General features: G+C 49.9%; 1 protein-coding gene across 1 annotated transcript in view; it reads left to right on the plus strand.

Annotated features, from left to right (window-relative positions):
* Positions 1 to 2,832: 2,832 nt before the first annotated feature.
* The window catches only part of SHB (SH2 domain containing adaptor protein B), a gene marked incomplete at both ends in the record, with an annotated part of 132,544 nt that continues 108,492 nt past the window's right edge, over positions 2,833 to 26,884 (plus strand). The window contains one exon of the mRNA XM_080709428.1: positions 2,833 to 3,552. Within this exon, the coding sequence (XP_080565554.1) occupies positions 2,833 to 3,552 (720 nt within the window). The remainder of the gene's footprint in view (positions 3,553 to 26,884) is intronic.

The raw sequence follows: 26,884 nt of genomic DNA on the forward strand, positions 1-26,884 counted from the left end.
GGGGTTAAGATGAGGAGGTCCTTGCCTTTCAGGTTTTCTATTGGGGATGGAATTATCTGTGCACGATAATTAAGTACTTATGCAGCAGAGCAGTGATTTAAAGGGTAATTTGAGATATTTAAGTCTAGGGATACCCAAAATAAACATCTTAGCTGTCAACTTCTGGGTCCTCTCCCTATCCCCAGACACACACACACACACACACACACACACACACACACACACACACCTTATTTCCTTGAAATGCTAAATGAATAGAACTCAGGTAAACAGTTGAAGATGTTATCTGTGACCATGGGGGGGGGTGTATCACATACTGGGTTTGGAAAATTCAACTGGACATGGAGGATGACAGTCCTACCTTGCCAGAGAGAGGCAAGTGGCTTGATTCTTAAGGAACACTTGCAGCCAGTCCCAGCACATCGCTGTGTGTGACAGAGTACACAGAGCACAGCCATCAGAGCGAGACTCAAGTTGGAGTCCTGCTTCTGCCATAAGACACTGCGACCTCAGGTCTCAGTCTCTGTGGGTCACAGAGAGAGGAGGAGGTAACATCTCTGGACCTCCAGATCTAAGAATCTTGGATCAAGAGTTCCACCTCTAGGCCAAGGAGAACCCTGGCCTTGCTCTCTGCCCTAACAGGTCCCACTGTTCCTGTAAGAAAAACAGATTTTCCCAAGCCCTATTTACAATATATAGATAAGCCAGATGAGGTGGACATAATCTTTAATCCCAGTACTCGGGAGGTTGAGACAGGGGGATTGCAGGTTCAAGGCCAGCTTCAGCAATTTAGCAAGACCCTCAGCAATTTAGTAAGACTGAGTGTGGTGTCACACCCTTGTAATAGCATTTGGGAAGCTGAGACAGGAGAACTGGGGTTCGAGGACAGCCTCAAGGTACTTAGTGACCCTTTGCAACTCAGTGAGACCTTGTTTCAAAATAAAGAATAAAAAATAGGGCTGGGGTGTAGCTGGGAGGTAAAATGCCCCTAGGTTCCATCCCCAGTACCAAAAACAAACAAACAAACAAAAAACCCCAATGGGCAGAGGTTGTATCTCAAAGGTTCAATCCTTAGTACCAAAAATAACAACAGTAATTACTATAATAATAGCAGATAGGGATTATGAATTTGGGGTACTTAGTAAATCAGCTCTCTTAGAAGAACATCTCAGGAATCCACATCTTAAGGTTAAGCTATATTCTGGGGCTTGCCTAGCTACATCCCAAGTAGCACTGAACCCTACCTCGTTTTCAGGAAGGATTTTTTTTTTTTTTTTTTTTGTCTCCAGGAAAAGCTATGTGAGCAAGCTGTGCCTCTCAGCCTCAGGTTCTTCACTTTTGGCTAATAACCAAAGAATGATCTGAAATTGCATGATGATTGTGCCATCAGATTCGAAAACTGGCATTCAAACTCATCTGTGTGACCTTCGTTGCAGCCTCAGTTTCTCCATTTGTAAAATGGAGAACTTTATTTTGTTCCTGGATTGAAGGGAGCCTTGCTAGCTCCTGCAACCATAAGCATTCGACGCGCCCACAGCTCGCTCCGCCCGGTTGGCAATGAACAGGGTTAAAGCCCTGACTTCCTCAGAGGTGAAAAGGTAAGCAAACATTCCCACCTCCCCTTAGCCTCGCCCTCTGATTGGTGCCCGGCCCGGCCCCTGCCGCCTATCCGGTCCACGTCCGTCATCTAGATTGCTAATACCCTCATTAGCATGAAGATTTCTCCCAAGACCCGGTGCACGGGGACTGAACCGGAGCCTCTGTCCCTTTAAGGAGGACAGTCACTGTTGTAAAGATACTAGGCACCGCATTTCCTCCGCGAGGGCCACGCTGTAAACTAGAACGATCGGGTGTTCATGCACCCTCGCCCCCCAGCCCCACGGTGGGCAGCCCAGCGGTGCCCAGCGCAAGGGTCGCTGGGGACTGCAGACCAGTCTGGCCTCGGCGCGCTGCGGACTCCGCCTGGCAACCTCTCGCCCCCGGCGGCGGCGGGCGGCGAGCGAGGAAGAGCCGGCAGCGCCGCGGGACCCGGGCGCCCTCGGGCTCGACCCGGGGGCTGGCGCCAAGGCGACCGCGGGCGGCGGCGCGTGCCGGAGGGGAGGAGTGCGCCCGCGGCGGGCCTCCCGGGGGCGGGGCCCGCGGTGGGCGGGGCCTGGGCGGGCACGCCGGGGGCGGGGCCGCGGCGCGGGGCGGGCTCTGGCGGCCGAGTGTCACACACGCGGCGGCTCGGGAGGCGGCGGCCGCGGCCACGGCAGGCGCCGCCGGGACGGGCACGGGCGCGCGGGCTCGGGCGGGCTCCGGCTGCCTCCTCCTGTCTCGCGAACGCTCCCGCGCCCGCCCGCCCGCCCTCTCGCCGGCGGCGGGGCCCGGCGCCCTCGGGAAGGAGGAAGGGGAGCCGACACGCCAAGTTCCTGCAGCAGCCTCCGCGGATCCCGGCCGAGGCGGCGGCTGCGGCGGCTCGGACGGGGCCGGAGCGCGCTCCGCGGCGGGGCGCACAGCCCGGTGGCCCTGCTGGGGGGCGCGCTGGCCTTCCGCCGTCCGCGATCGCGGGCCGGGACCCTATGAGACGCGCCCGTGAGGGGCGCGGGACCCGAAGCCCGGGCGGCGCGCGGCGGAGGCGCGGGGCGGTGCTGCAGCTGCCCGAGTCCGAGCGCAGCCGGCAGGAGGCGGCGGCGGCGGCGAGAACTTGAACTTGGCGTCGGGAGCGGGCGCCCCGGACGCCCCCCGCCGGGGCCGGGGCGCCGAGGGACCTGGGCGGCAGCGTTGCCCCCCGAATGGCCGCGGCGGCGGCGGACCGGGCTCCCGCGCCGCGGCCCTAGGCGGCCTCTCGCCATGGCCAAGTGGCTGAACAAGTACTTCAGCTTGGGCAACAGCAAGACCAAGAGTCCCCCGCAGCCGCCGAGGCCCGACTACCGCGAGCAGCGGCGCCGGGGCGAGCGGCCCTCGCAGCCCTCCCAGGCCGTGCCGCAGGCCGCTCCGGCCGCCTCGGCGTCCTGCGGTCCAGCCGCCGCCTCCTGCTTCTCGTCCTCGTCCGGCTCGCTGCCCGACGACAGCGGCAGCACGAGCGACCTCATCCGCGCCTACCGCGCGCAGAAGGAGCGCGACTTCGAGGACCCCTACAACGGGCCCGGCTCGTCGCTGCGCAAACTGCGGGCTATGTGCCGCCTGGACTACTGCGGCGGCGGCGGCGGGGAGCCCGGCGGGGGCCAGCGCGCCTTCTCCGCCTCGTCCGCGTCCGGCGCGGCGGGCTGCTGCTGTGCCTCCTCCGGCGCGGGCGCCGCCGCGTCCTCGTCCTCCTCTTCTGGGTCTCCGCACCTCTACCGCAGCAGCAGCGAGCGGCGGCCGGCCACCCCGGCCGAGGTGCGCTACATCTCGCCCAAGCACCGGCTCATCAAAGTGGAGAGCGCCGCCGCGGGCGGTGCCGGGGATCCTCCGGGGGGCGCCTGCTCTGGCGGCCGCACCTGGAGCCCCACGGCCGGCGGAGGCAAGAAACTGCTCAACAAGTGCGCCGCCTCGGCAGCGGAGGAAAGCGGGACCAGCAAGAAGGACAAGGTAAGTAAGGTGCTTTGAGGTTCCAGAGCCACTGTGCGCACGGGGAAGCCGAGGCACCGCTGGGGTTCCTAGATTCGGCGTCAACTTTGGCTTAGGACCGTGGGGTCAGGACTTCCGCGCTGCTTCCAGGTTCTTGCCCCTCCCACCCGCATCCCCCCAGATGGTTGGTCTGACACCTTCCCCTTCGCTGCTACTACCAAAACGCACTCTCTTGGGGCCAGCAGCCCTAGAGAGAGCGCCCCGCCCAGCCTTAGGAAGAGAGGCTCAGCCAGCCCTTCCGGCTCCCGTGTAAAGTCCGGGAGCCAGGGCTGTCATGGGGTTAAAAGAGCATTTATTCACTCTTGTCTTTCTCAGTACCCCCACCCCACCACTACCACAACGCACACGGACATGCGGATGGGACCTGAGGTCCCGACCTGGAAAGGGACTGACTCGTCGTAATAGTACACAGCATTCTTGGTGGCCGATCGGGACCGGCTGCCCCTGAACAATGCTCCTCAACACCCCACCCTCCATGCCAGGTTTCCAGAGCCAGGCAGGGAGCCTTTTGTACTGGAGCCGCACTGGGAACCTTTCCGCTTGACAAGGGCAACCTCCGGGAGTGCTCCCCACCAACCCGGCAGTTCCTCCTGCGGTGCGCCGGAGGGGGTCGGCCTTTCTGTCGGGTTGAAAGGACACCTGCCCGTCCTACCTCACCTTCTTCCTTCCTGACCCCAGCCCCACCTTGTGGACCCAGGGAGGAGGGGCTTTTCGGCCTTCTCGATCCACCCCCCCCCCAAGCAGACCAGTTAATTACAGTCAGACTCAGCCACCTCCTCCCCTTCACACGCCAGAGCTGCCCTCCCTGCCCCCATAAAATAATACTTGTTCTGTCTACTTCTGGTGGAAGGCAGTGTTTGATTAAACCTGAGGCCCAGTGGGAGAGCTGGCTTCTTCGGGCAGGGTTGCTTGGCTGTCAGGTCTCTCTGCTTTCTTGTTCCCCTCCACATTCTTCTCCCAAAGGTAAACTTTTGCCCAGGCCTCGGCTGGGGCAGACTGATCAAAAGTCTGAGTTCCTCTTAGGACTGGATGTCTGGACAGGAGGGAGACAGGCTCCTACCTGCCAGCTGGTGCTTGGAAAGAGATCTTTTTGTTTTCCCTGAGGGAGGAGTAAGGGGATGTCCTACTTTAATTTTCCTACCAGGTCCCCTCTCCTGGTTGTGCTGGTGTATCCTCTCCCCTGATCTGCCCAGGAGTGATGGGGCGAACAGTTTAGAGGATCCAGCCTCCCCTTGGAGCAGTTTGGAGTCACACAGCGGAAGCCTGGACACTGGACTTCCCAAGCACCCAGGATGCCACACCTAGGTGACAGTGAGCTGGGAGCCACCAGGGTTGTGGTTGATCTGAAGGGGAACTGCAGAGAGATCCCCTGCGAATTTCTGAGTGGCCTAAAGTTGGCTTGGTTTTGGATAGCTCTCCTCCCCAGGGATACCCCCAGCTGCTGGACTCCCTGGGCCCGCTTCTAACCCACAGCCACTCTCCTGTAGGCGGACCTCCTTCTGCTGCGAGGAGTTCTGCTTGCTCACTAAAGTCTTCTTTTGTGGCTTTCAAAACTTTAGTAAACATAATTAAGACTGTTTCAAATACTTGGGAATAATATGTTTTGTAGCTGGAATGTCAAGTGTGTTTAAGACTTGGCCTCATTCTGTCGCCAGATCCTCTCATGGGTCTTCCCTGCACCCTCCCCTGCCAGGGGCAGACGTAGGCCTCTTTGGAGTTGCTATTTGCAAGAGTGCAGTGACCGAGCCTGCCCTGTCCTGCCATTATGAGTGCTGGGACAGGGCCAAGTGTGTGTGTGGGGGGTCAGCGAGGGCATCTCTAAGGCAGGACCATCAGAGCAGAAGAGATGGGGACCACAGAACCTGATGCTTTAGGGAGCTGCAGGCCAAGCCCTGTGATTGGAATTGAGGAGTTAGCCTTGGGCAGAATCCTAGAGAGGCAGGAAGGCCCGCAGGACCTTGTAGGCTGAGCACAGTGGTGAACAGTTAAGGGATTTAGCAGCTCCAGTGATGTCATCGGCTCAGATACGGCTTTTTTTGAAACCATCTTTTTAGACTGCTTTTCACCAGCTAGGTTGTGACTTTGAACCCTTTGATCTCTTAAAGTTGTCCCTCTCAGGAAACTGGATTGCAGTTACCAGATGTTTTTCTACCAAGAAGGAAAGGCGGCTAGGGCCACTTCAGTGCACCTGGAGGGCTGGTAAAACAGATTGCTGGGGCCATCCTAGCAGTGTCTGATTCAACAAGCCTGGTGGGGGGGCCTGGGCATTAGCATTCTGCTGATCCTAGGACCACACTTTAAGAAACACTGCTGCAGCCATGACTTCTTACTTACCCTCTCTCTGAGTCTTCTGGCCAGGCCACTTTGGGATGCAGAGAGTCCAGATGCCCTGTGTCTGTCCTCTGTGTGTGGCCACCTCCTGGTTCTGGGCCAGCCCCCCCTACCCCATTAGGCAGTCAGGAGGCAGTCTGTTTTTCACATTATTTCCAGCCAGACAGCTTTTGGAAGGTCAGACACACTGTAATCCAGCCCTGAGCGCTCCAGAGCCTTCTTCCTTCACCTCACCCACCCATGGTTCCAGGAAAACCCACTCTGGTACCCTTCTTAGCCTCCTGCTTGTCATGTTTTGTTTGATCAGTCCTTAGAATATTAGGTGAAGCTGTCAGATCTGACAAATGCCCCCCTGCATGCCAGGCTGTGTTTGGTTTTAACATCCAGCCTGAGTTGAGAGTTACTATGGTATGGAGTGAGAACTGTTTGGTCAGCAGATCTTCCTTCAGGGCCGCCCTCACTATGGTTTATCTTTGGGGATCCCTCTCCTTTCTCCTTCAATACCTGTGCCTCCCTCTGTCACACACTTAGGTGCCCATATACCTGGCCATATCCCCCCTCCCCAAACCTCCACCATCCAAACTGGAGCATTTCCCCTTTTATTTATTTATTTCTTTTTTGTGGTACTGGGATTCCTGGAAGCCCCTCTACCTTCGGGCTACACTCCCAGACCTATTTTATACCTTTTTATATTTTGAAACAGGTTCTCTTAAGCCAGCGTGGCTGGCTTCGAACCTGCGCGATCCTCCTGTCTCTGCCTTCCAAGCACGGAGATTACAAGTGTGCGCCACCACGCCCGGCGCATTTTCCCTTTTAGAATCACTTGGAAGAGAGACTGTTCATTGTGCTAGCCTAGCATGACTTAGCCAACTTTTAGCCAGCACTTTGTACTCAAAGATAGCTTGATACAAGCGTGAGCCAGGAGGGGAGGTAATGAAGGACGCAGAAGAAACCTCTGCCTGAGTCTCTGGAGAAGATTGATGTATATTTTCATCATTGTTTCCTGGCGTTTTTGTCTTGAGGATTTCAGGAAGTCTTTGTGTAGGAGGTGGTGGTTTTGAGCTCAATCTAGAGACTGAAGTGGAATGTCAGTGCAGGGGCCGGGGTGACAGACCGCCGATTGCTCGTGTGTCAGGCTAAGTATGTGTACAAGTGTGCATGTAAGCATATGCACATGTGGGGAGGCATCATATGCATCATATGTGTCAATGTAGGATGTGTCCTTGGAAACCAGAACTTTGATGCAGACTGGGGAGACAGGGAAGGGATGTGCTCAGAACCTTGGTTAAAGAGCCAAAATCTAAAGGAACAGAGCCAGAGTCAGTGCCCCAAATAGTTCAGACAAGAGATGGTAAGGACCTGAGTTCCTGGGAAGAGCAAACAACACTGTGGTAAGTAGATCTAGCATTTTTCAAAGTTGTGCTTTATTAAACAACCACCACAAAGATGACAAAAGAGCCCAGCTACTTTGGTGGCTCTCCTTTGGTACAGCCAAATGGCTCTCTTCCAATTATGTTTTCTGCTGGAGTCTTATTTCTTTTATCATAATTAAGTCATTGTTGCTTTTACCACAACAGAGACGGTCAAGTTGCGTCATGGCATCACTTTCCCTGGGTTTTAAATACATGCTAATGTGTATCACCACCTGATATTTTGTCAGCATCCAGAGTTGAGTTGAATAACACGTTTTCCATAGTTACAGAATAAATAATGTCATGTCTAACTTTTTTTTTTTTTAACATCCAGCAAATGGTTTCTGAGCCGCTTGCTAGGCAGGGGGAATTCAGAGAGAAAGAAATGGTGGCCAACTTTCCAAGGAGTAGCTTCTCAGCTTGTAGATGGATACAGTTGGCTGCTTATTCTGAGGTTTGGCATCTATGGGTTTAACCAACTGTGGACAGAAATATTTGGGAAAAATTATTATAGACTTTTCATTGTCATCTCCTAAACAATATAGTACAACTATATATATAGCATTTGCATGGTATTCGTGTTTTGGGGTTTTGTTTGTTTGTTTGTTTTGCGGAACTGGGGATAGAATCCAGGGGCATTCTACCTTTGAGCTTCACCCCCAGCCCTTTTTTTATTCTTTATTTTGAAACAAGGTCTCACTAAGTTGCAGAGGGCTTCACAAAGTAGCTGAGGCTGTCCTCGAACAAAGATCCTCCTGTCTTAGCCTCCCAGGTCACAACTCCCAAGTACTGGGATTAAAAGTGTGCACCACCATACCTGGCTTAGTGTTAGTTATTATAAGTAATCTAGAGACAATTTAAAGTATACAGGAGGACATACGTAGATTATATACAGATACTGTGCCATTTCATATAGGGGACTTGAGCATTTTTGATGTCCCAGGAGAGTTCTGGAACTAATGTTCTGGGTATCAAGAAATGGCCATACATACTTCTCACAGGTCTATTTGGTGAGATAATTTCACAACCTGCAGAAAGTCAGAAGAGAATTGCATGCAAAGGGGTGGGGAATTAAATACTGTCAAGTGAAGGAGAATTGCCAGGAAGCTGGCCTCTGAGCTGACTCTAGAAAGAAGAGCCGAAATCTGCGGCGGGGAAGTGAGGAAGAGGGCTCTCAGTGCAGAGGCCAGGAGGCTTGAGAGTGTGCGGAGGCCCAGCTGGGCAGGTGCAGGGGAGATTGCAGAGGGAGACTGCAGCCGACAAAGGGAACAACGTGTCTCTTGCACCTGGCTTGGGAGTTGTGACTTGTCATTAGTTCTTTTTACATAAAATCATTGATGTCAGGCTTGATGGAAGCCAGGGTCTAATATGAGTTGTCCATAGTTCCGTTTGATTAACAGCCACCTTCATACAGTCTCCATTTCTTTAAGTATCCTTGCCAGGCTCAGTGATACATGCCTGTAATCCCTGCAACTCAGGGGACTGAAGCAGGATTGCAAGCTCCAGGTCAGCCCGGGCAACTTAGCAAGACCTTGTCTCAAAATAAAAAAAATAATAGTAATAAAAAGGGCTGGGATGTAGCTCAGTGGTAGAGAACCCCTGAGTTCAATCTCCATTGTGAGTACCTCCCTCCCTTACACACACACACACACACGCACACACGCACACACATTGGAGCGCTGGAGATGTAACTCAGTGGTAGAGCACTTGCCTAACCTAAAAAAGGCCTGGATTTGATTTCCAATACTGCAAAAAAGAAAAGAAGTCCTCCTTGGGAAAAGTTAGGACCAAACTCAATATCTGTGGCTCGGCTTGGGGACGCTCCCCACTGAAGTCACATTCCTTGAAAGGAGAGTGAGAGAAGCTGTGCACATCCAATCGACCTTTCCTATTGACTCCCCAGAAGGGAAATAGATTCTCCAGGCTTCGTTCTTACCACTCACACGGTCATTTAGTCCTCACCATCATGCTAGGCACTATGTCTACGGACTGTGCCAGCTGTTGCCGCATGACAAGTCACCCCTACTCAGGAGTTTTAAACCAGATGTCAGCAGACTTCCCTGAAAAGGCTAGAGCCGGATGATAAATGTTTTAGGTATGCAGGCCAGAAGGTCTCCAAGGCAACTGGTCAGCTCTGTCCTTGTAGTGTGGAAGCAGCCACAGACAATATATTAGTGGGGATAGCTGTTTTCCAATAAAACTTTATTCATAAAAACAGGCAGCAGGCCTGTGGGTTTGTTCAACCCAGGCTTTAAACAGTAGGATTTTACTCTAGTGCAGGAGGAGCTGCAGGTCTGAATAGCTCTCCTGGTCTCCGTGGGCTGGCGCAGGCGTGCTGACTCTGGTCGGGCTTTCTTACACTTTTGGTTGGCTGGTTGGGATGGCCCTGGGCTGGAACAATTCAGCTCTGTTCCACGTGGCCCCTTATGCACCAGCACATGTTCATAGGATGGTGGCAGGGTTCCAAGAACTGGCAGAAGCCCATCAGGTTTCTTTCTTTCTTTGAGGTACTGGGGATCAAACCCAGGGACTCTCCTGCTGAGTTGCATCCCCGGCTCTTTTTAATTTTTATTTTGAGAACAGAGTCTCACTGAGTTGCTCAGGCTGGCCTCCAACTTGTGATCTTTGTCTCTGTCTCTCGAGTCGCTGGAATTACATGCAGGCCCCATGGTGCCTGGCAGGTTTCTTGAGACTGCACACTGCCACACTGTCCCTTCTGCTTCATGCTGGTGATCAAAGCAAGTCACAGTTCAAGGCGGGGATCCAAGGAGCGAGGAGGAGCTGTAGAGTCCCAGGGCCAAGGGCAGGAGTACAGGCAAGCCCCTAATAGGGCCTTCATTGCTGTTCATCCACTGCAGCTATTGTTGCCCTATCTCAAGGACAAAGAAACTGAGGTTTAGAGAAGTTAATGGCTTATCAAATGTCACGCAGCTACCAAGCGATGGACAAGGACTATGCCTGTGCAGTCCGAGCCACGGCTGTGCGCTTTTACTGATTTTCTCTGTTGTCTTTGGTTTAAATGGAGGGAGAAAAGCTCTGCTATTTACTAAAATGCGTGTCATGTGTCCTCCATGCCCCCCACTCCTCATTTTCCTCTTCTTTCATCCTTCTGTCCTGATTGCCCCCTTCAGTCTGGGTTTTAGCATCCCTAGAAGAGCCTGGCTTTTTTTTTTCTCTCCCATCTGCTTTGGAGTTCTATAAAAGAGATGTTAATGCAGCAATGGAGTTATTTTATAGCAATTCTGTGCACAAAGTTGGCGCATCCCGAAGGACAGCTGTACAAAACATGTGTCTTGTAACTGTCATGTCTTCTCATTCTAACACCAAGTGTTCCCTCCCTCCAAGCACTGGCCAGGATGCCTATGCTGTTTTAAGAAAAAAAGAAGGGGGGGGGGGAGCAAAACCCTGGTAGTACCTTGGCCCCTGTTCACAAGGAACTTAAGTTTTGTTAAAGGCGATCAGGTAACCCAGCTCTCTAGCCTGATAATCGCAGAACATGACTGATGACCCAGGACTTAACCCCTAAGACTTGACCCCATCCTCCCTCTGTCCCTTAAGCAGTTCTGGGTCATAAAATTGGCTTTAAGAGAAAAATCTGAAACAGGTGTGGCTTCTTGTGGTCATTCTGTAGAGCCTTCCCCTGGTGAGTGTAGCTTGTGCTGGGAAAGTAGCAGGCTGTCAGAAGGGGTAGGTCAGGTTGGACGCCAGAAAATAAACTGAGATTTGTGACTCTGCAGCTGAGAACCAGGCCACTGGCTGTCGATGGCAGCATACTCTGCTGGCTGTCCAGGGCTGGGGGACACAGTGGACTGCATTTCCTGCAGGACAGAGACAGAGGCAGCAGTGGCCTCTGACTTTGTAACTTCTGCTTGGCCTATGGTTGGCCTATGGTTGGCTGAGGAGTTGCTGTCCACCACAGGCCACTGTTAGGAGTTGGGTGGATACAGGGATGAAATGGGGCTGGGTGGTGCTGGCCTGTACGGAGTTAATTGTCTGGCTAGGGACACAGGAACCAGGGCTGGAACCCAGATCTGTATGGCAGAATTCATCTATATACCAAGAGGTGTGGGTGAGCCGAGAGCCATTCTAGCACAGAAGCTGTTCTGGGCTTTGATTCCATGGAGCCAGAGGAGAAGCAGAAGGAGGAGGAAGCTCATTTCAACTGAGGGAAGCTAAGAAGGCTTCTCAGAGGAGGAGGCATGTGAGAAAAGAAGATGGTCACTTGGATTAAAGGAGCTTTCCACCATGAAACCTGATACTTGCATTGCATGCTTTCTTGAACGGGCTGTTATTCTGTGTGCTTAATATGTAACATACTCCTCACCACAGTCCTAAAGGTAAGCACTAGTATTATTGTCATTTTTACATAGGAGAGAACTGAAGCACAGAGGGGCTAAGTAACTTGTCTGAAGTCACATAGCAAGGAAGTAACAGGGATGAGATTTGAAACCAGTGTAGAGTCTTGTGTTTTTAACCACTGTGGAATACCACAGTGGTATGGTAACCTGTATGATCCAAGGCCTGAATTTGCTGTTTTATTTGTGGCCCGACTTACTCTTTATAAAATCCTCTCTGGTGGTATTTTGGGAGTGGTTGGTTTCTATATTTCTATGAATATTCCCCAGCTTAAAGGGCATTTTCATGCCAGGCGCAGAGGTGCATGCTTGGAGGTACTTGGGAGGCCGAGACTGGAGGATTGCAGGTTTGTGGCCACCCTCAGCAACTTAATGAGGACCTCCTCGACTCAGGTCCTGTTTCAAAATAAAATAATAAAATGAGGCTAGGGGTGTGGCTCAGAGGTAGTATGCCCCTGGGTTCCATCTCCAGTACCACACAGGCAAAAAAAGGTACTTTTGCCCCTAATTCATTTGCTTCTTAGAGCTACCCTGGGGAAGGTACTGCAGACCCCACTTGAAGAAAGGGAGACCGGGAGAGGAGTGGTCTGCCCTGCCTCTCGGCAGGTTCTGCAGAGCCAGCAGCCAGGCTGCCGACCTGGTTTTCTGAGTCCTCTGCCCTTTGTACTGGGGTGGTGTGGAGGTGGCTTGGCCAAAGCTCCGGTCCACAGGAAGGGTGACCGCCTGATTGATTTCCGTTTCTTTCAGTGTTTTTATTCTGAAACTCTTTTGCTGAGACCATGAAGGTGCATTGACAGAGGCCTTTGCTTCCACAATGGAATTTTCCTTCTCTTCCTGTTTGGTATTTTCCAGTAATATTTCTATTAATGTTTCACTTTCAGAGGCTCAAACTTCCTGAGAGTTCGAGCTTTCTCAGTCGTGAAGCCAGGAAGAACTGAATTTCCCTCTCAATCATTCAGTTCCTTTCCATTTCTCCAAAGGGAGCTCTCTGGATTTCCCATTATGCTGGAAAGGAAGGATCTTGGAGGTGGGTCCAGGGGATGGAGAGAGAATTAGTCAGGACCCTGGGGAATGACTCAGCCCAGTGTTTTCCAAGCAGCACTTAATAGCAATGGTCAAAAAGGGGCTTCCCAAGGCCAAGGAGGGAGAAGTGACTTGACAGGTTGGGGGAGCTTGGATCATCTGGGAGCTGACTTGCAGGCTGGGCCAAGGCCACCAGCGCCCATGTCAAGCTTTTGTCTTCATTCATTCAGCACATGATGCTGAGAGCCTGTTATGTGCTGGATATTGTTCTGTACAGGTGTTGGGGACAGAGCAGTGAATAAAAGTTATCAAGCCCACCTGCTCATGAGAGGGGTCCATCAAACTCAGCATGGCACAGCAGCGACCATGGAGCAAAGAAGAGCAAGCTAAGGTGGGCCTGAGTTTGGACGGGGTGCTGTTTTATATAGGTGCGCAGAGAGGGCTTGGCTAAGGGCCAGACTGGTATGAGCCCCTGGGCTCTCCAAGAGGAGAGGGAGAGACTGGCAGAAGCCCCAGGAGGGAATGTGCTCGTCGGTTGTTCGGAGATTGCTGAGAGGTGGGGCAGGCAGTGATGTGATGCAGGGGTCTTTCACTTAAACTCTTGAGTGGGACAGGAAGCCGAGGGAGGGGCTGAGCAGAGGAGCAGAGGCCTGAATCAGATTCCAGGAAGGTCACCCTGGCTGCTGAAGTAGAGAGAACAAGAGGGGAGACCTTTGGAACCAGGGCACTCACAGCAGGAGATGAAACGAGGCCAGGTTTAGGCTGCCCTATAGGAAGGGGGCCAGGGTCTCCTAACACATGTGCCACAAGTCAGGATGACTGCAAGGTCATCCTGAGAAGATAGGAGGACAAGTGACCTTCAGCTGGAACACGGACGGCCTCTGAGGAGCTGTCGGACGGCCTCTGAGGAGGTGTCACAACAGATGGGGCTGGCAGAGGGGACACGCTCCACCTCTAGGTCCCTGAGGACCCAGAGAAGATATGGATGGCCTCTCTTTGGGGCCCCTGGAGGAAACCAGAAGCCACCAGGAAGAGGAGGCCACGAGGAAAACGAGTCCTGGGAAGTGGTGGGTGGGGAGTCCCAGACAGAAGGAGTGCCATCCACGAGGATGCTGTTGTGTGCCCTCCAGTGTGGCAGGAGCTGGGTGCTTGCCAGCATGTGAGCAAGGGTAATGGGATGTGCCATGCAGTGTGTGTAGGGCCTGGCCTGAAGGTGCCCAGGATTCCAGATTCAAGTGGCCAAGTGCCCTGTTGAAGCTCCAGGGACAGGACCGGAGCTGCCACTGATGGCTAAGCACAGGCTTCCGTTGCTGACCACAGGCAATTGTTGGAAAGCTTTCCCATACGTGGGACATGGCTTCAGGGAGGAGACAGACAGACTTAGGAAGAATGACACTTGCCAGGTTTCTCTAGTCAGGGTGAAATTCTAAAAATGAAAATGACCCGAAAGTAGTTGACAGTGAAACATCACCATTTTGTTGGACCTGTGCTCCAAGAAAGCCAGAGGGCCCATCACTCCCATGGTTCCAGAGCTGCAACATGGGATTTGGGAACCGTGTGGCGCTGGCGGAAAGGCACAGCCTCTACCTTCCCTTCCGTGTGGGCCGCCGAGTTGCCTGTGCACTGAGTTCATTCTTAGAAGGAGGCAGGCTTGGGTTTTGAAGTGTATTTCAGTCTCAGCGGTAATTCCCCTCCTTATAACAAGACTAAAAATAAAGCTGGTATAGAAAATATAGATAAGCAAAATGAAAATAGAAAGCAGCTCTAATTCTATAATTCAAAGAAACCACTGTTAACGCTTTAGTGTTTTTCCATCTTGCCTTTTTTTCAGTGTCTATGTATCCATTTTTCTCCACAAAATTTAAGTAGTGCTGTATATATTTTTTCTTTTTGCCCAAGGACTTGGAAAGATGTCTACATGATCTTATAAGCAAGTAGCAGAAGCAGTTGACTGGCCACATGGTGTTCTGAGTGGTATTTCCCTTCTCTCTAGTTATTACTAATTTAGCAGCACTGTGATACACACCTTTATAACTTCATTCTTTGCATAGATCTGTGACAACTTTCCTGGAACTGAAATCGGAAGGAGAATTATTGGGCAAATGGTAAATTTTGAAGCTCATTCCAGAAAGACTGGACAAGTTTATGCCTATTTTACTGTTCTTGCCCAACTCTGGGGATCCGAATACAATTTAATTCAATTTGCAACTTCCTAGATTACTGGTGCATATGTGTATTGACCATTTGCATTGCTTTTCTAAAATTGTTTATATGGCCGAGTGTGGTGGTGCACGCTTATCATCCCAGTACTTGGGAAGCTGAGACGGGAGGATCACAGGTTCATAGCCAGCCCGAGCAACTCAGGCTCTCCGCAACTTAGTGAGACTCCATTTCCAAATAAAAGAATAAAATAGGGATGGGGTGTAGCTCAGAGATAGAATGTCCCTGGGTTCCATCACAAGTATCATTTAAAAAAAGTAAAAGTAAAATTGTTTATATCTTCTACCCATCCTTTCCTACTGCAGAGACCTATCTATCTATCTATCTATCTATCTATCTATCTATCTATCTATCTGTCATCTATCTATCTATCTGACCAACCCAGAGGCATTCTGTCTCTGAGCTACACCCCCAGCCCTATTTTATTTTTTTACTTGGAAACAGGGTCTCCTTAAGTTGCTGAGGCAATCCTCCTGTCTCAGTCTCTCAGGAACTAGGACTACAAGTGTGTGCCACCACGTCTGGCTGAGTTTTATCTTTTTTATTGGTTTATAAGAATTCTTTGTGGATTAAGGATGGCAGCCCCTTACCTGCCATTTGGGTTGAAGAATGTTTTCTTAAGTATGTGGTTTGGCTCTGATTGTGTCTGGTGACAGCTGTTGCTTACAATGAATTTGTTTCTGTGATTCTATCAGTCTCAGTGTTCTTTACGACTTCTTGAGGTACTGTTTATACTTACCTATATTTTCTTCTGCTACTTTGATGATTTCTTTCTTTTTACAACTGAAGTTTTAATCTGTCTGTAGCTGAGTTCATGGTATGAGGTAAGGTCATCATTTAATTTTTTTTGAAGAGGTAGTTTGTTTCTGGACATCTTCTCCTCGTTGCTTGTTCCAGATATGCTGGTATTGCTTCAAGTGCTTTTTTAGATTCAAATATTTTGACTCTGTCTGGCCCTGACTGTGTTTAGGTCTCATTGGTGATTATGATAATGATGATGAAGCCTTGTCTTTCTAAAATGATACCTTTCTCCTGCAGATAACCATGCACTTATTACCATCAACTCCTGACACCTGAGGGAAGTAACCAGGTATTAGCACTTCATCTTCAGATGCAAAGCCTGATGTGGTGGGTGGGGTGTGACCAGGAAAGCCTCATGAGTCTCTCTGATGGAATCAGCTTCCCTCTAGGATGTGGGGCTGGGCTTCTTCGGTGCCTTTTTTTTTTTTTTTTTTTTTTTTGGTACTGGGGATTGAACCCAGGAGTGTTCTTCTATGACCCTTGAGCTACACACCAGCCCCCCCCCCTTTTTTTTAAACAGGGTCCTACTGAGTTTCTGAGGCTGGCCTCAAACCTGCAATCCTCTGTCTCCGGCTCCCAGTCCTGGGATTGCAAGTGGGTGACACCGCACTTGGCTCAAATAGGTATATTTGGGGTGATCCCTCACTGTGGTTCACCCAGCCTGTGTGGCTTTAACTGAAAAAGCTTGTCTCAGCTTTTGCACAGTGTCTGTGGAGGAAAAGATGTAACATTCTGTTGTCCAAATACCACATTTTTATGCCGGCCATGTTCTAGCAATAAGCTGAAGCCTGTAAGATAGTCAGACATAATTAAATCTGAGTGCTTTAGGGGGTATTGGAAAGACCCATGACTGTCTTTGAGTTGCAGAGGGGCTCACTAAGCAGCTGAGACTGTCCTCGAACTTCTCGGAGAACTGCTGGGATTACAAGCGTGCACCACCATGCCTGACTTTTTCTTTTTTCCTTTTCAGTTTGGAGCCAGGCATGGTTGGCGCATGCCTGTACTTGGAAGGCTGAGACAGGAGGATTGCAGGCTCATATGACCTCAGCTACTTAGGCCCTTCACAACTTAGTGAGACCCTGTATCAAACAAAACATAAAAAATAGAGCTTGGGGTATAGCTCAGAGGTAGAATGTCCCTGGGTTCAATAAATAAATAAATAAAATTTTTAAAAATTCAGTTTGTTGGGCTTCCATCCTAGATTAATAAAACCATGATTTGTGAAGGTGGAGCCTGGGAGTTGGGTTTGTTGTTGTTGTTTTTGTTGTTGTTGTTGTTGTTGTTTTTGGTAAGCTCCCCAGATGATTGCAACCTGTAGTCAAGGTGAGGTCTGCTGTTTTCCAGGAAAGCCTGTGGATTGCCCAGCCTGACTCCCTTCTATCTATGAATGAAAATTCTAGACTTGTAGGGTTCCAGGAAAGCCTGGGGGTCTCCCCATCTGTCTCTATCCACGATTGAAAACTTAAGTAATGAGGGCATTTGTCACCCATTACCCAGGCCAGCCCCTTTGCACAACTAGGGTTGAAAGTATTTTCTGATGGCCACTGTGATTTAGCATGAGTGTGTTGAGTGTGTGGTGTTTATGGGAACCCCATTGGTTGAACTCTTTCATATATAGAGTCTACCACTGTCTTGGTGGATCTCACGTCTCTCACCTGAGGACCCCTAGATGCGTAGTGGCATGGTCCAAGGCAGAGGGCAGCTGCAGGCTGAGACATTGCCATGTGGGGCCAGGTTCTCAGCCAGGGCACCAGCTGCCAAGGGCAAGGACTCTTAAGTACCACAGGCTTGGAGGGCCCTGATAAAGCCCAAGTCCCAGAGCTTCCCATAGGCTAGAAGTCATATTCACAGGTGGATTTGGGGGAGCTCAGCAGAGAGAGGAGCAGGTGGGATGCACCACCCAGGACTTCCATCTTCAGAAGGCAGCAAGTGAAACAAAGGTTGCCTGGCTGTGTGGCTGTCAGGGGCTGGCGGTCTCTGTCCTTGAGGATAGCCAGGCACCCAGAGCTGTGGGTCCAGGCACCACAGGACCATAATAGTGTCCCACTGTGGTGGCATGAAGCAAACACTGGCTTTAGGGTCCGAAGTTCTAAGCTCACATCCTAGCACCACTGCTTGGAAGCTGTGTAACCAGGGACAACTGATTATCTTCTTGATGCCCAGTGTTCCCCACCTGTCATGTGGGGCCCTTGGACCTTGTTTCTGGGCCACTTGCTCTGATTCTCTTGGTGGGTCAGGAGGGGGTACTGGGCGAGTCCTCGCTTTACAGGTGGTAGATTGTTTGAGAGATTCTGTTTGGGGAAAGTACATGGGTCATGGGGAAAATTAAATATCGTCTTTTTAATGATATTTAATTAGATATCATTTTAAGTGGAGGAACACAATGACTGGCATGTGGGACGAGCTTAGAGATGGAACCCAGGGGCATCATATCTGAGCTTCACTCCAGCCCTATTTTTTAGTCTTTTCATTTTTTCAGTTCTTAAAAATAATTTTTATTGGTGCATTGTAGTCATACATCTCAATGGGATAAAAAAAAAAGTCTTTTCATTTTTGAAACGTGGTCTCACTGAGTTTACAAAGGGTCTCAATAGGTGAGACTGTCCGCAAACTGCGATCCTCCAGTCTCAGCCTCCGGAATGCTGGGATTACAAGCATGCGCCACCACACCTGGCACAGGAAGAGCTTTTTGAATGTTTTTATATTATTTTGGCCACATCTGTCCTGGGCCTCAGTCCAACTTCAAACTCTGGGCTTCCTATTAGCTACAGTAAAGCCAGCAGGGTGCCCTTTCAAGCCTGTGATGGTGTCCTCAAAAGGTGACCCTGATGGAGCCTGGTGTGGTAACACACACACACACACACACACACACACACACACAATTCCAGTGACTGGGGAGGCTGAGGGTGGAGGAAGATAGAAAGTTTGAGGCCAGCCTGGATAATTTAACAAGACCCTGTTTCCAGATGAAAGAAGGAAGGAAGGAAGGAAGGAAGGAAGGAAGGAAGAAAGAAAGAAAGAAAGAAAGAAAGAAAGAAAGAAAGAAAGAACAAAAAAGGTTTGTGATGTGTTCATGAGGCCAGAGCCATTTAGCTCTCTACTTTGGGGCCAGGATCTCATCATAAGTGTTTTGTCAGGTTAGTGCTACCAGAGAATCCTGAAGGCTTTGTGGCAGAGGTGGCCTAGGGGGCAGGCCTTTGGTGGATAGGGAGGATTTTACACATAAGACTGGTGGGTGTAGCCAGGCATGGAGGATCACAAGTTCACAGCCAGCCTCAGCAACTTAGCAGGACCTCGCTTCAAAATTTAAAAAAATAAAATAGAGCTGGGGGTATAGCTTAAAGGTAGAATGCCCTTGGGTTTAATCCACACACACACACCACACACACACACACACACACACACACACACACACACACAATTGATGGGTGTGAGAGGGAGGGGTCATTCATGTGAATGGTCCCTCATGGCTGAAGGGGATGTTGGAATGGGGACAAGACCAGGTGTCAGGAGCCTTTGGGGCCAGGCCACAGAGTTTGATCATTATTCTGTAGTGGTGAAAGGTGGTGTCAGGGTCACCAAGCAAGCCAAGTCTGTGCTTTAGGAAAACCCATACATCTGCAACTTATGAGGATGGGTTGGAAGGGGGAGGCCCAAGCTGAGCCTGGAGGGGGGGACCCCACTTAGGAGGGCACCAGATGCTGTAGACAGGGCCAATGAGGGCCTGACCCCAGGCTGCATCCTGAAGCCATGAAATACTGCAAGTGCCTGCTCAGGCAGCTCTTAGACCATGCTGGTCAATGGAGGAAAATTGAGTGCTTGTCAAGAGATAGATTTTTCTGGATCACTGTTGTCAATAGCCAAGATGTCTTCTGTGGGAGTTTGTGAGTTACCCTGTCCCCCAGAACACTTGTCCTAATTCTGTCAGAGTCAGAGGGAGCATGTGCTGGGGTCCCGGAGTCTAGGTGGTTTGGATGCACATCAGCACTTCAGGTCCTGCTGGGGGAAGCTGGCAGGAGGAAGCCTGTGCAAATTTCACCACTTGTTTCTAAAGAAACAAGCAGGAGCCATCTACCAGCTCATCTGTATGGGACTCAGGAGATGAGAGCTGTGTGTTCCATGGAGCTAAGTACTGGTCTCGATTTAGAGCCCTGCTCTCCCATCTCAGTCAGTACCACACAAGCAAGCATCCAAGCCTTTGGACCGTGTCCTTCCAGTGGGAGCTCTTTTTCTTTTTCTTCATTTTTCTTCCTTTCTTTCTTTCTTTCTTTTCCCCTTTTCTTTTCTTTCTTTTTTCATTTTTTTTTTTTTTTTTTGGTACTGGGATTGAATCCAGGGGCATTCTGCCTCTGACATAAACCTACCCCCTCACCCTATTTTATTTTTTATTTTGAAACAGGGTCTCGCTAAATTGCTGAGGGCCTTGCTAAGTTGCTGAGACTGGCCTCGAATCCATGATCGTTCTGTCCCGGCCTCCCTCCCAAGTGTTAGGATTATAGGCATGAGCCACCCATCACATCTGGCAAAGAACAGGCTCTTTGAGAGACAGTAGGAGCTCAGGATCCTTCAGGCTCCTGGAGGCAAAGAAACATTAGCTCCATAAAAATGTTTGCTGAGTTTCATCAAAGAGCTCCCATCCCCTCCCCGCCAAGGATCCAGACTAGTTTCTTCCACCTTCACTACCCTCCCACCTCCTACGGCCACTGTGGCCAGCAAAGCTCCTTTTACAAACTCAGAAGGGATGCTTCGTAAAGATCTAGGAATAACATTGCTGTCAGCAGGCTCCTCCTCACTGGGCTTCCGTGGGGCCCTGGATCTGTCTGAAAACCATCTGTGGTGTAACTTTGGAGTGACAAGATGGTAGGATTTGGTGTCATCACTTCCGAGTCATCCACAGGACAGCTGGGAACATTGTGACAGACTGAATTACACTCCCAGAAGTGAGCCTGAAGGTTGTCCAGGCGCAGACACCAAGCCCTGGGCGTGGGTTGGGGTCTCACCTACCTGCCCACACCCATTCAGAGTCACCATGGCTGTGTCACCTGCAGACTAAGGGTAAAGCAGCCTGGCATGGAGAAAGCAGGGAAACTTACCTTCATCCAGGCAAGCCCTTTGTTTGGAGGGGTTCCTAAAGGTTATTAGACATGAAGCCTCCAGTGGAAGCAAAAATTGCTGATTGTGATGTTTCAGAGTGCTGCTGACAAAGCAGCTGTGTGGCCAGAGCATGTATCAGTGCCTGAGTGAGGATACAGTCCTTTTCTTTCTTTCTTTTTTTTAATACTGTTCAGTTCTCTTTCTCTCTTCCTTCCTCATAAAAAGAAAGGTCCTTTTTTGCAGGTACTTCCTAACCTTTTAAGGAATAGTTGTCCCAGAAAACATCTTTTTTTTTTTTTTTTTTTTGTACTGGGGGTTGAACCCAGAAACATTCTACCTCCAATCTACATCCCCAATGCTTTTAATTTTTTGTTTTGAAACAGGGCCTTGCTAGGTTACTAAGTATCTTGCTAAGTTGCTCAGTCTGTCCTTGAACCTGCAATCCTCTTGTCTCAGCCTCTCAAGTATTGGAATTATAGACATGTGCCACCATGCCCAGCTTTTCCCAGAAAATATTTTAACACTTTTGCTTTTGATGATGTTTCTGCTTTGCAACTTGTGTTCTATGTGTATTTATACATTTTGTACTTCAAAAGTAAATTTCAGTTGTGTACTTTCTCATTTGGAGAGTTATTTGATATTTCAACATGATATATATATGTACACACACACACACACACGCACACACACACACACACACTGGTGGATTGAACCCACGGGTATTCGACCTCTGATCTACACCCTATTTTGTTTTGTTGTTTTTGTTTTTTTGTGATACTGGAGAATTGAACCCAGGGGCATTTTACTTGTGAGCTACACCCCCAGCCCAATTTTATTTTGTATTTGAAAGTAGAGTCTTGCTAAATTGCTGAGTGCCTCGCTAAGTTGCTGAGGCCGCTTTGAACCTGTGATTCTCCTGTTTCAGCCTCCCTGGTACAGATTAGAGGTATGTACCACCATGCTAGGCTATGCTTCAGCTTTGTTTTTGTTTTTGTTCTTTTTTTGCAGGTTTGGGGATGGAACCCAGGGATATTTGGCCTCTGAGCTACACCCCCTGCCCTATTTTTTATTCTTTATTTTGAAACAGGGTCTCACTAAGTTGCAGAGGGCCTCATTAAGTAGCTGAGTCTGCGAACTGCGATCCTCCGGTCTCAGCCTCCCGAATGCTGGGATTACAAGCGTGCACCACCATGCCTGGCTTGCTTCAGCATTTCTGATGGCCACCTTAATAGTAATGGGGAAAAGACTCCTATCAGCAAGGTTTTTGGAACAAGAAGCAAGAAGCTCATACATTCTTGCATCTTCTACAGACTTTTCTTTAAAATATTATAAAAGGAGAATCAGGGTTTCCCTTATAGGAAGAGACCTAGCTTTCTTAGAAGATCTGTGTATTTGAATTTCAAAGGCATCTTTGAATATGAAATTCCAGGTAGCCTAAAAATTGGAGGCAAGTAAGTTAGATTGTCATTATTAAGTCTATCCCATATCCTTCAGGGCATGACATTTTCTACTTCTTAAGGAAAGAAAACTTGAGCCTGCATTTATTTATTTATTTATTTATTTATATCTTTACAGTAGTAGAGGTTGAACCCAGATACATTCTACCTCTAAGCTACACCCCCAGCCCTATATTTTATTTTGAAACAGGGTCTCACCAACTTGCAGAGGGCCTCACTAAGTAGTTGAGGCTGGCTGGGAACCTGTGATCCTCCTATTTCAGCCTCCCACCTACTGGGATTACAAGTGTATGCCACCACACCTGGCTCTTTTGAGCCCTTTTGATGAAGGACTTCTGATATTTGCCAGCCCTGGTCTGGGCTTGAACATTCCAAATACTGACTGGTATCGATAGGTGGGCCCAGAATCATAGAATGTGACTTAGGGATTGTAGCAAGCTGTGTGGGTTGCAGATTGTCATGCACTTGATTTAAAAATGTCCCTGCAGCCAGGTGTGGTGGCGCACACTTGTAATCCCAACATTTGAGAGGCTGAGACAGGAGGATCACGGTTCGTGGCCAGCCTCAGCTATTTAGTGAGGCCCTATGCAACTTAGAGCCTGTTTCAAAATAAAGAATAAAAAATAGGGCTGGTAGTGTAGCTCAGAGGTAGAATGCCCCGGGTTCCATCCCTAGTACCAAAAAAAAAAAAGTCCCTGCAGTACCTGGCCTGGGAGTGAAACGGCATGGCATGGTGTAGTAAAGAAGCTCTGCTGGGGCTAGTCATGGTTCAAGGTGAGGGTCTGTGACCTTGGACAAGGCCCCTGGACTCTCTATTTCCCCACCCTTCAGTGAAGATGAGGTTAACTAGGAAGGCAGTTGCCAAAGGACATTCTAAATTAGAGTAGCCCTAAGAATGTTGTCAACTTCATGGGCACAGTGGAGAAACTTCAAAGTTGCTACTCTGGGACCCAGGCAGTAGCCTGAAGAGTCACCATGATTTAGTTACAGGTCATCGCCTTCAGCAGCTAGAAAAACAAAGCACTGGAAAACACCTAAATACCCCACCATGAAAAATGGCAAATGTGTGGCACATGCCTATAATGAGAAGAAACACAGGCAACAAAGCCGAACTTATTAACTCTACTGCAGGATGGCACATGTGTGCATGTGTGTGTGGTGGTGGTGGGGCTAATGGTGTAATGCTTTTTAAAAGCAGGATGTAACTGAGTAACTTTAGCAAGACCTCATCTCAAAATAAAAGGCCTGGTGTTACAGCTCAGGGCTAGATCACCCCCCTCCCTTCAATCTCCAGCACTGAAAACAAAACAAAACAAAAAGTAGGTTATCTAAAACTATGGATATTTGTATCCTTCTCCCCCCTCCCCCCGCCAATTCCCACCTACACAGGTAGAAGTGAGACTGAAAGGAACTAGACCAGAATGTGAACAGTGGCTATGACTAGAAGGATGGACAATTTTGCAGCTGTTAAAAACCAAGCAGATTGTTTGTTTAATTATAAATGTAAATTTAAAATAAAAAAGAACTCTCTAGTGCACTATGGAAGGACAGGAAGAGCAGGCCCGCTGGCTCCCAGCTGAAGCTTTTGCTGGGGCCATCTGAATGAGCCCTGGACTTCAAAGCCAAGGCCCAGTGTTTCATTGTGTTGGAATGCTGTGATGAGGATCACAGGAAGTGGTGACAAGCCCTTTGTTATATAAGCTCACCAGACTTGCTCATCGGTGCCAGTGCTGGCCCTGGGTGCTTGATCGGGACATCATCTGTCTGTGTCCGGAGCCACAGCCTCAGCGCGGGCAGGGAACTGTGTGGGAACTGCACAGTCAGGCACGGGAAGCTGCAACTCACACCCTCTCTTGCTTAATTCCCTCCTGCACACTGGCTGTTCCATGGCAGGAGAAAGGCCAAGGTGGAGGGACTGAGTGGATTCTTCCTGACCTGGGAAGGTACGGGAATTTTCCCTGACCCTTTGGAAGAAATCTGTCTTGGCTGCCTCCAAAAGCAAGAACAACCTGCCTTTTGATCTGCTTCTTTCTGTGTCTCAGTCCCTGTCTGTCCTGCATTGACAGCTGTGTCCTGCTGAAGGCGTTAGGGTCTGCTGCCGCTCCAGAGGCAGATGGCAGTTTTCTCCTCTGTTAACTTCCCTGCAGGAGGCAGGCAGTGTTGGCCTTGCACATGACAGGTGCCCAGTGAAGCCAGGCGGCCTCCTCAAGTTTCCTGTACCACGATGTGTGGGGTGGGGGAGTACATGTGCACACTGTGGGTAAGGGGACTGGACCCTTGCAGCCAGAAAGTATCTCAGCCTTGTGCCTCAGGTTTTAGCTGCTTTCTATGCAATACCCACTATATCCTGGGTACCCATTTTTCACACAATGAAACAGACTCAGAGAGCAGGGGGCGTGGCAACGCCAGCCACGCTTCTCTGTTTCATTGACATTCCTGTGTTATCTGGATTCACACTCCTCCCCCCCCCCCAAATGCCTGTAACAGCATAGCCACTGGGGCCAGTTGAACCTTGAACTTGCATGGCCAGGTGATTTGGCCCTGGAATCGTGGCCCTTCTCTGGGCCACAATGTCTGTGTTTATGAAACGGCCAGGTGCTCTTTCTCATGGGCCCTGTTTTTTCCAAAGACTTCAGCTACCCCCGACCACAGTTTCCTATGGAATGTGGTTGTTCTTGTAAGAGGTAGACACAAGTGACTGCAGTTTGTTTGTTTTTATGGTGTTAGGGATTGAATCCAGGGATAGTCTACCTTTGAGCTATACCCCCAGCCATTTTTTTTTTTTGTTTTTTTGTTTTTTGAAACAGGGTCTCATGAAGTTGCTGAGGCTGGCTATGAACCTGTGGTCCTCCTGTCTCAGTCTCCCAAGCACTAGGATTACAGGCCTGCGCCACCACACCTTGGCTCAGCTGTGAGGATTTTACTATCAGGCCGAGGCCCAGACATCAGATGACTGTTGTCCCCAATTAACAAGACACAAGAAATAAAGTTGCACAACTTTATATGAAACCACACTGCTCACTGTGCTTTCGGTTCCTCCGGTGGCAGCCTTGCACGCTCATTCCTTGGCCCGTGCACCCACCTTTTCACCTGAATTGGATTTGGAAAGGCCTTGGGCAGTTTCCTCTGAAACTGCAAAGGATGGAAGATTTAGCACTCCGCGGTGTTCAAAGAAATGCGGGGCCTCCCGGGGCCTCTGCTCAGAGAAGATCCCCATCAGCCCTGGACCTGAGGGTGACCACGTGTTTGTGTTTGCGAGTGTTAACTGCTTGTGTATCTAGCACAGGAGTCAACAAACTTTATATACAGAGCCAAATAGTAAGTATCCTAGGCTTTGTGGCCACATAATTTTCATGGCAGCGACTCAGCTCTACCCTCATAATGCAGAAGGGACCGTGGACACAAATGAAAAGACGTAGCTGTGTTCCAGGACCACTTTGTTTATAAAAACAAAGCTTCACCTGATTCTGGTTGAAAACATTAGGCACTTTTCTTTGTAATACTGCCCATATCGACTTGTTTTCTCCGGATTTTATCCAAATCTGTTTTAACCTCTGGAGCACACAGAGAACCCCACCCACCCTACCTCCTTGGTTTCCTGCAAGCTGCCTGTGGCCTAGACACCACACAGGTGATCCCTGATCACTCCTTAGCTGCACAGAAGTTGCCCACATTCTCATGCCAAAAAAAAAAGTATGTCTTAACACTATACCAATATTTTTTCTAGCAACTGTGGCCTGGTAGGATCTTTTATTGGATAGTCTGGTTTATTATGGAGAGGTAAGGAAATGACATACGGTCAGAGTGCTTATTCTTAAGGACTTTTCAGATGCTGTCAGAAGGAAAGCCCCACACCTGGGGACACACATTGCTTGAGTATTGATTCTGCTGGTTTGTCCTTTATCTTCTGTTCTCTGAAAGTGACCCTGGATGTGTCACTACTAATACTCCCTCCCCACGGCGTCTCACATACCTGACATTGCAGCGACCCTTTCCTTCCACCAGGATGCAGGCTTACCAGCACACCTCCGCAGCATATCTCCCCCACCCCTGTGTCCCACCAAGCCTGGCCCAGCCGTCATGCCATTCAGGGGCTCCCGAGTCTTCTTCCCTTTCTCTGTGTGCACGTGCCCATGCATCTGGTAGGATCGGTGGCATCCTGTCAGGGCTCTTGTGTTTATTGTCCCTGCTGGGCTTCTGAGAGCTGCAATGACCCCACACGTCCACACACTGGCCCCAGCGTAGACCTGGGAATGCTTGTGTGAGCAACCTCTGAGAAGTTGGTTGAGGGCCTAGTGTGTTCTGAAACCCTGAGAGTTCCCCCAACTTCCAGTAACTCCAACATGGGAAAACACCCAGAACTCCGGTGCCCTTGGAGCAGCCAAAACACGTCCCATCCTCGGCATCTGTGGCTCAACAGGCTGAGCCGCTTGGCCTACAGCCTTTCTGGTGCGGGGGTGAGGGTAGGGAGACTCCCCAGTGAGCATGTCAGGTGAGCATCTGGAAAGAGCAGCTTTGTGAGAGTAGCAGTGAGCAGATATGGAGCACCTCCTTTACACAAAGCTTTATGCTAGGGACTGGGTGTGATCTGCACGGGATT

This window comes from Muscardinus avellanarius (assembly GCF_963383645.1).
Source record: "Muscardinus avellanarius genome assembly, chromosome: 13".
Taxonomy (NCBI): Eukaryota; Metazoa; Chordata; class Mammalia; order Rodentia; family Gliridae; genus Muscardinus; species Muscardinus avellanarius.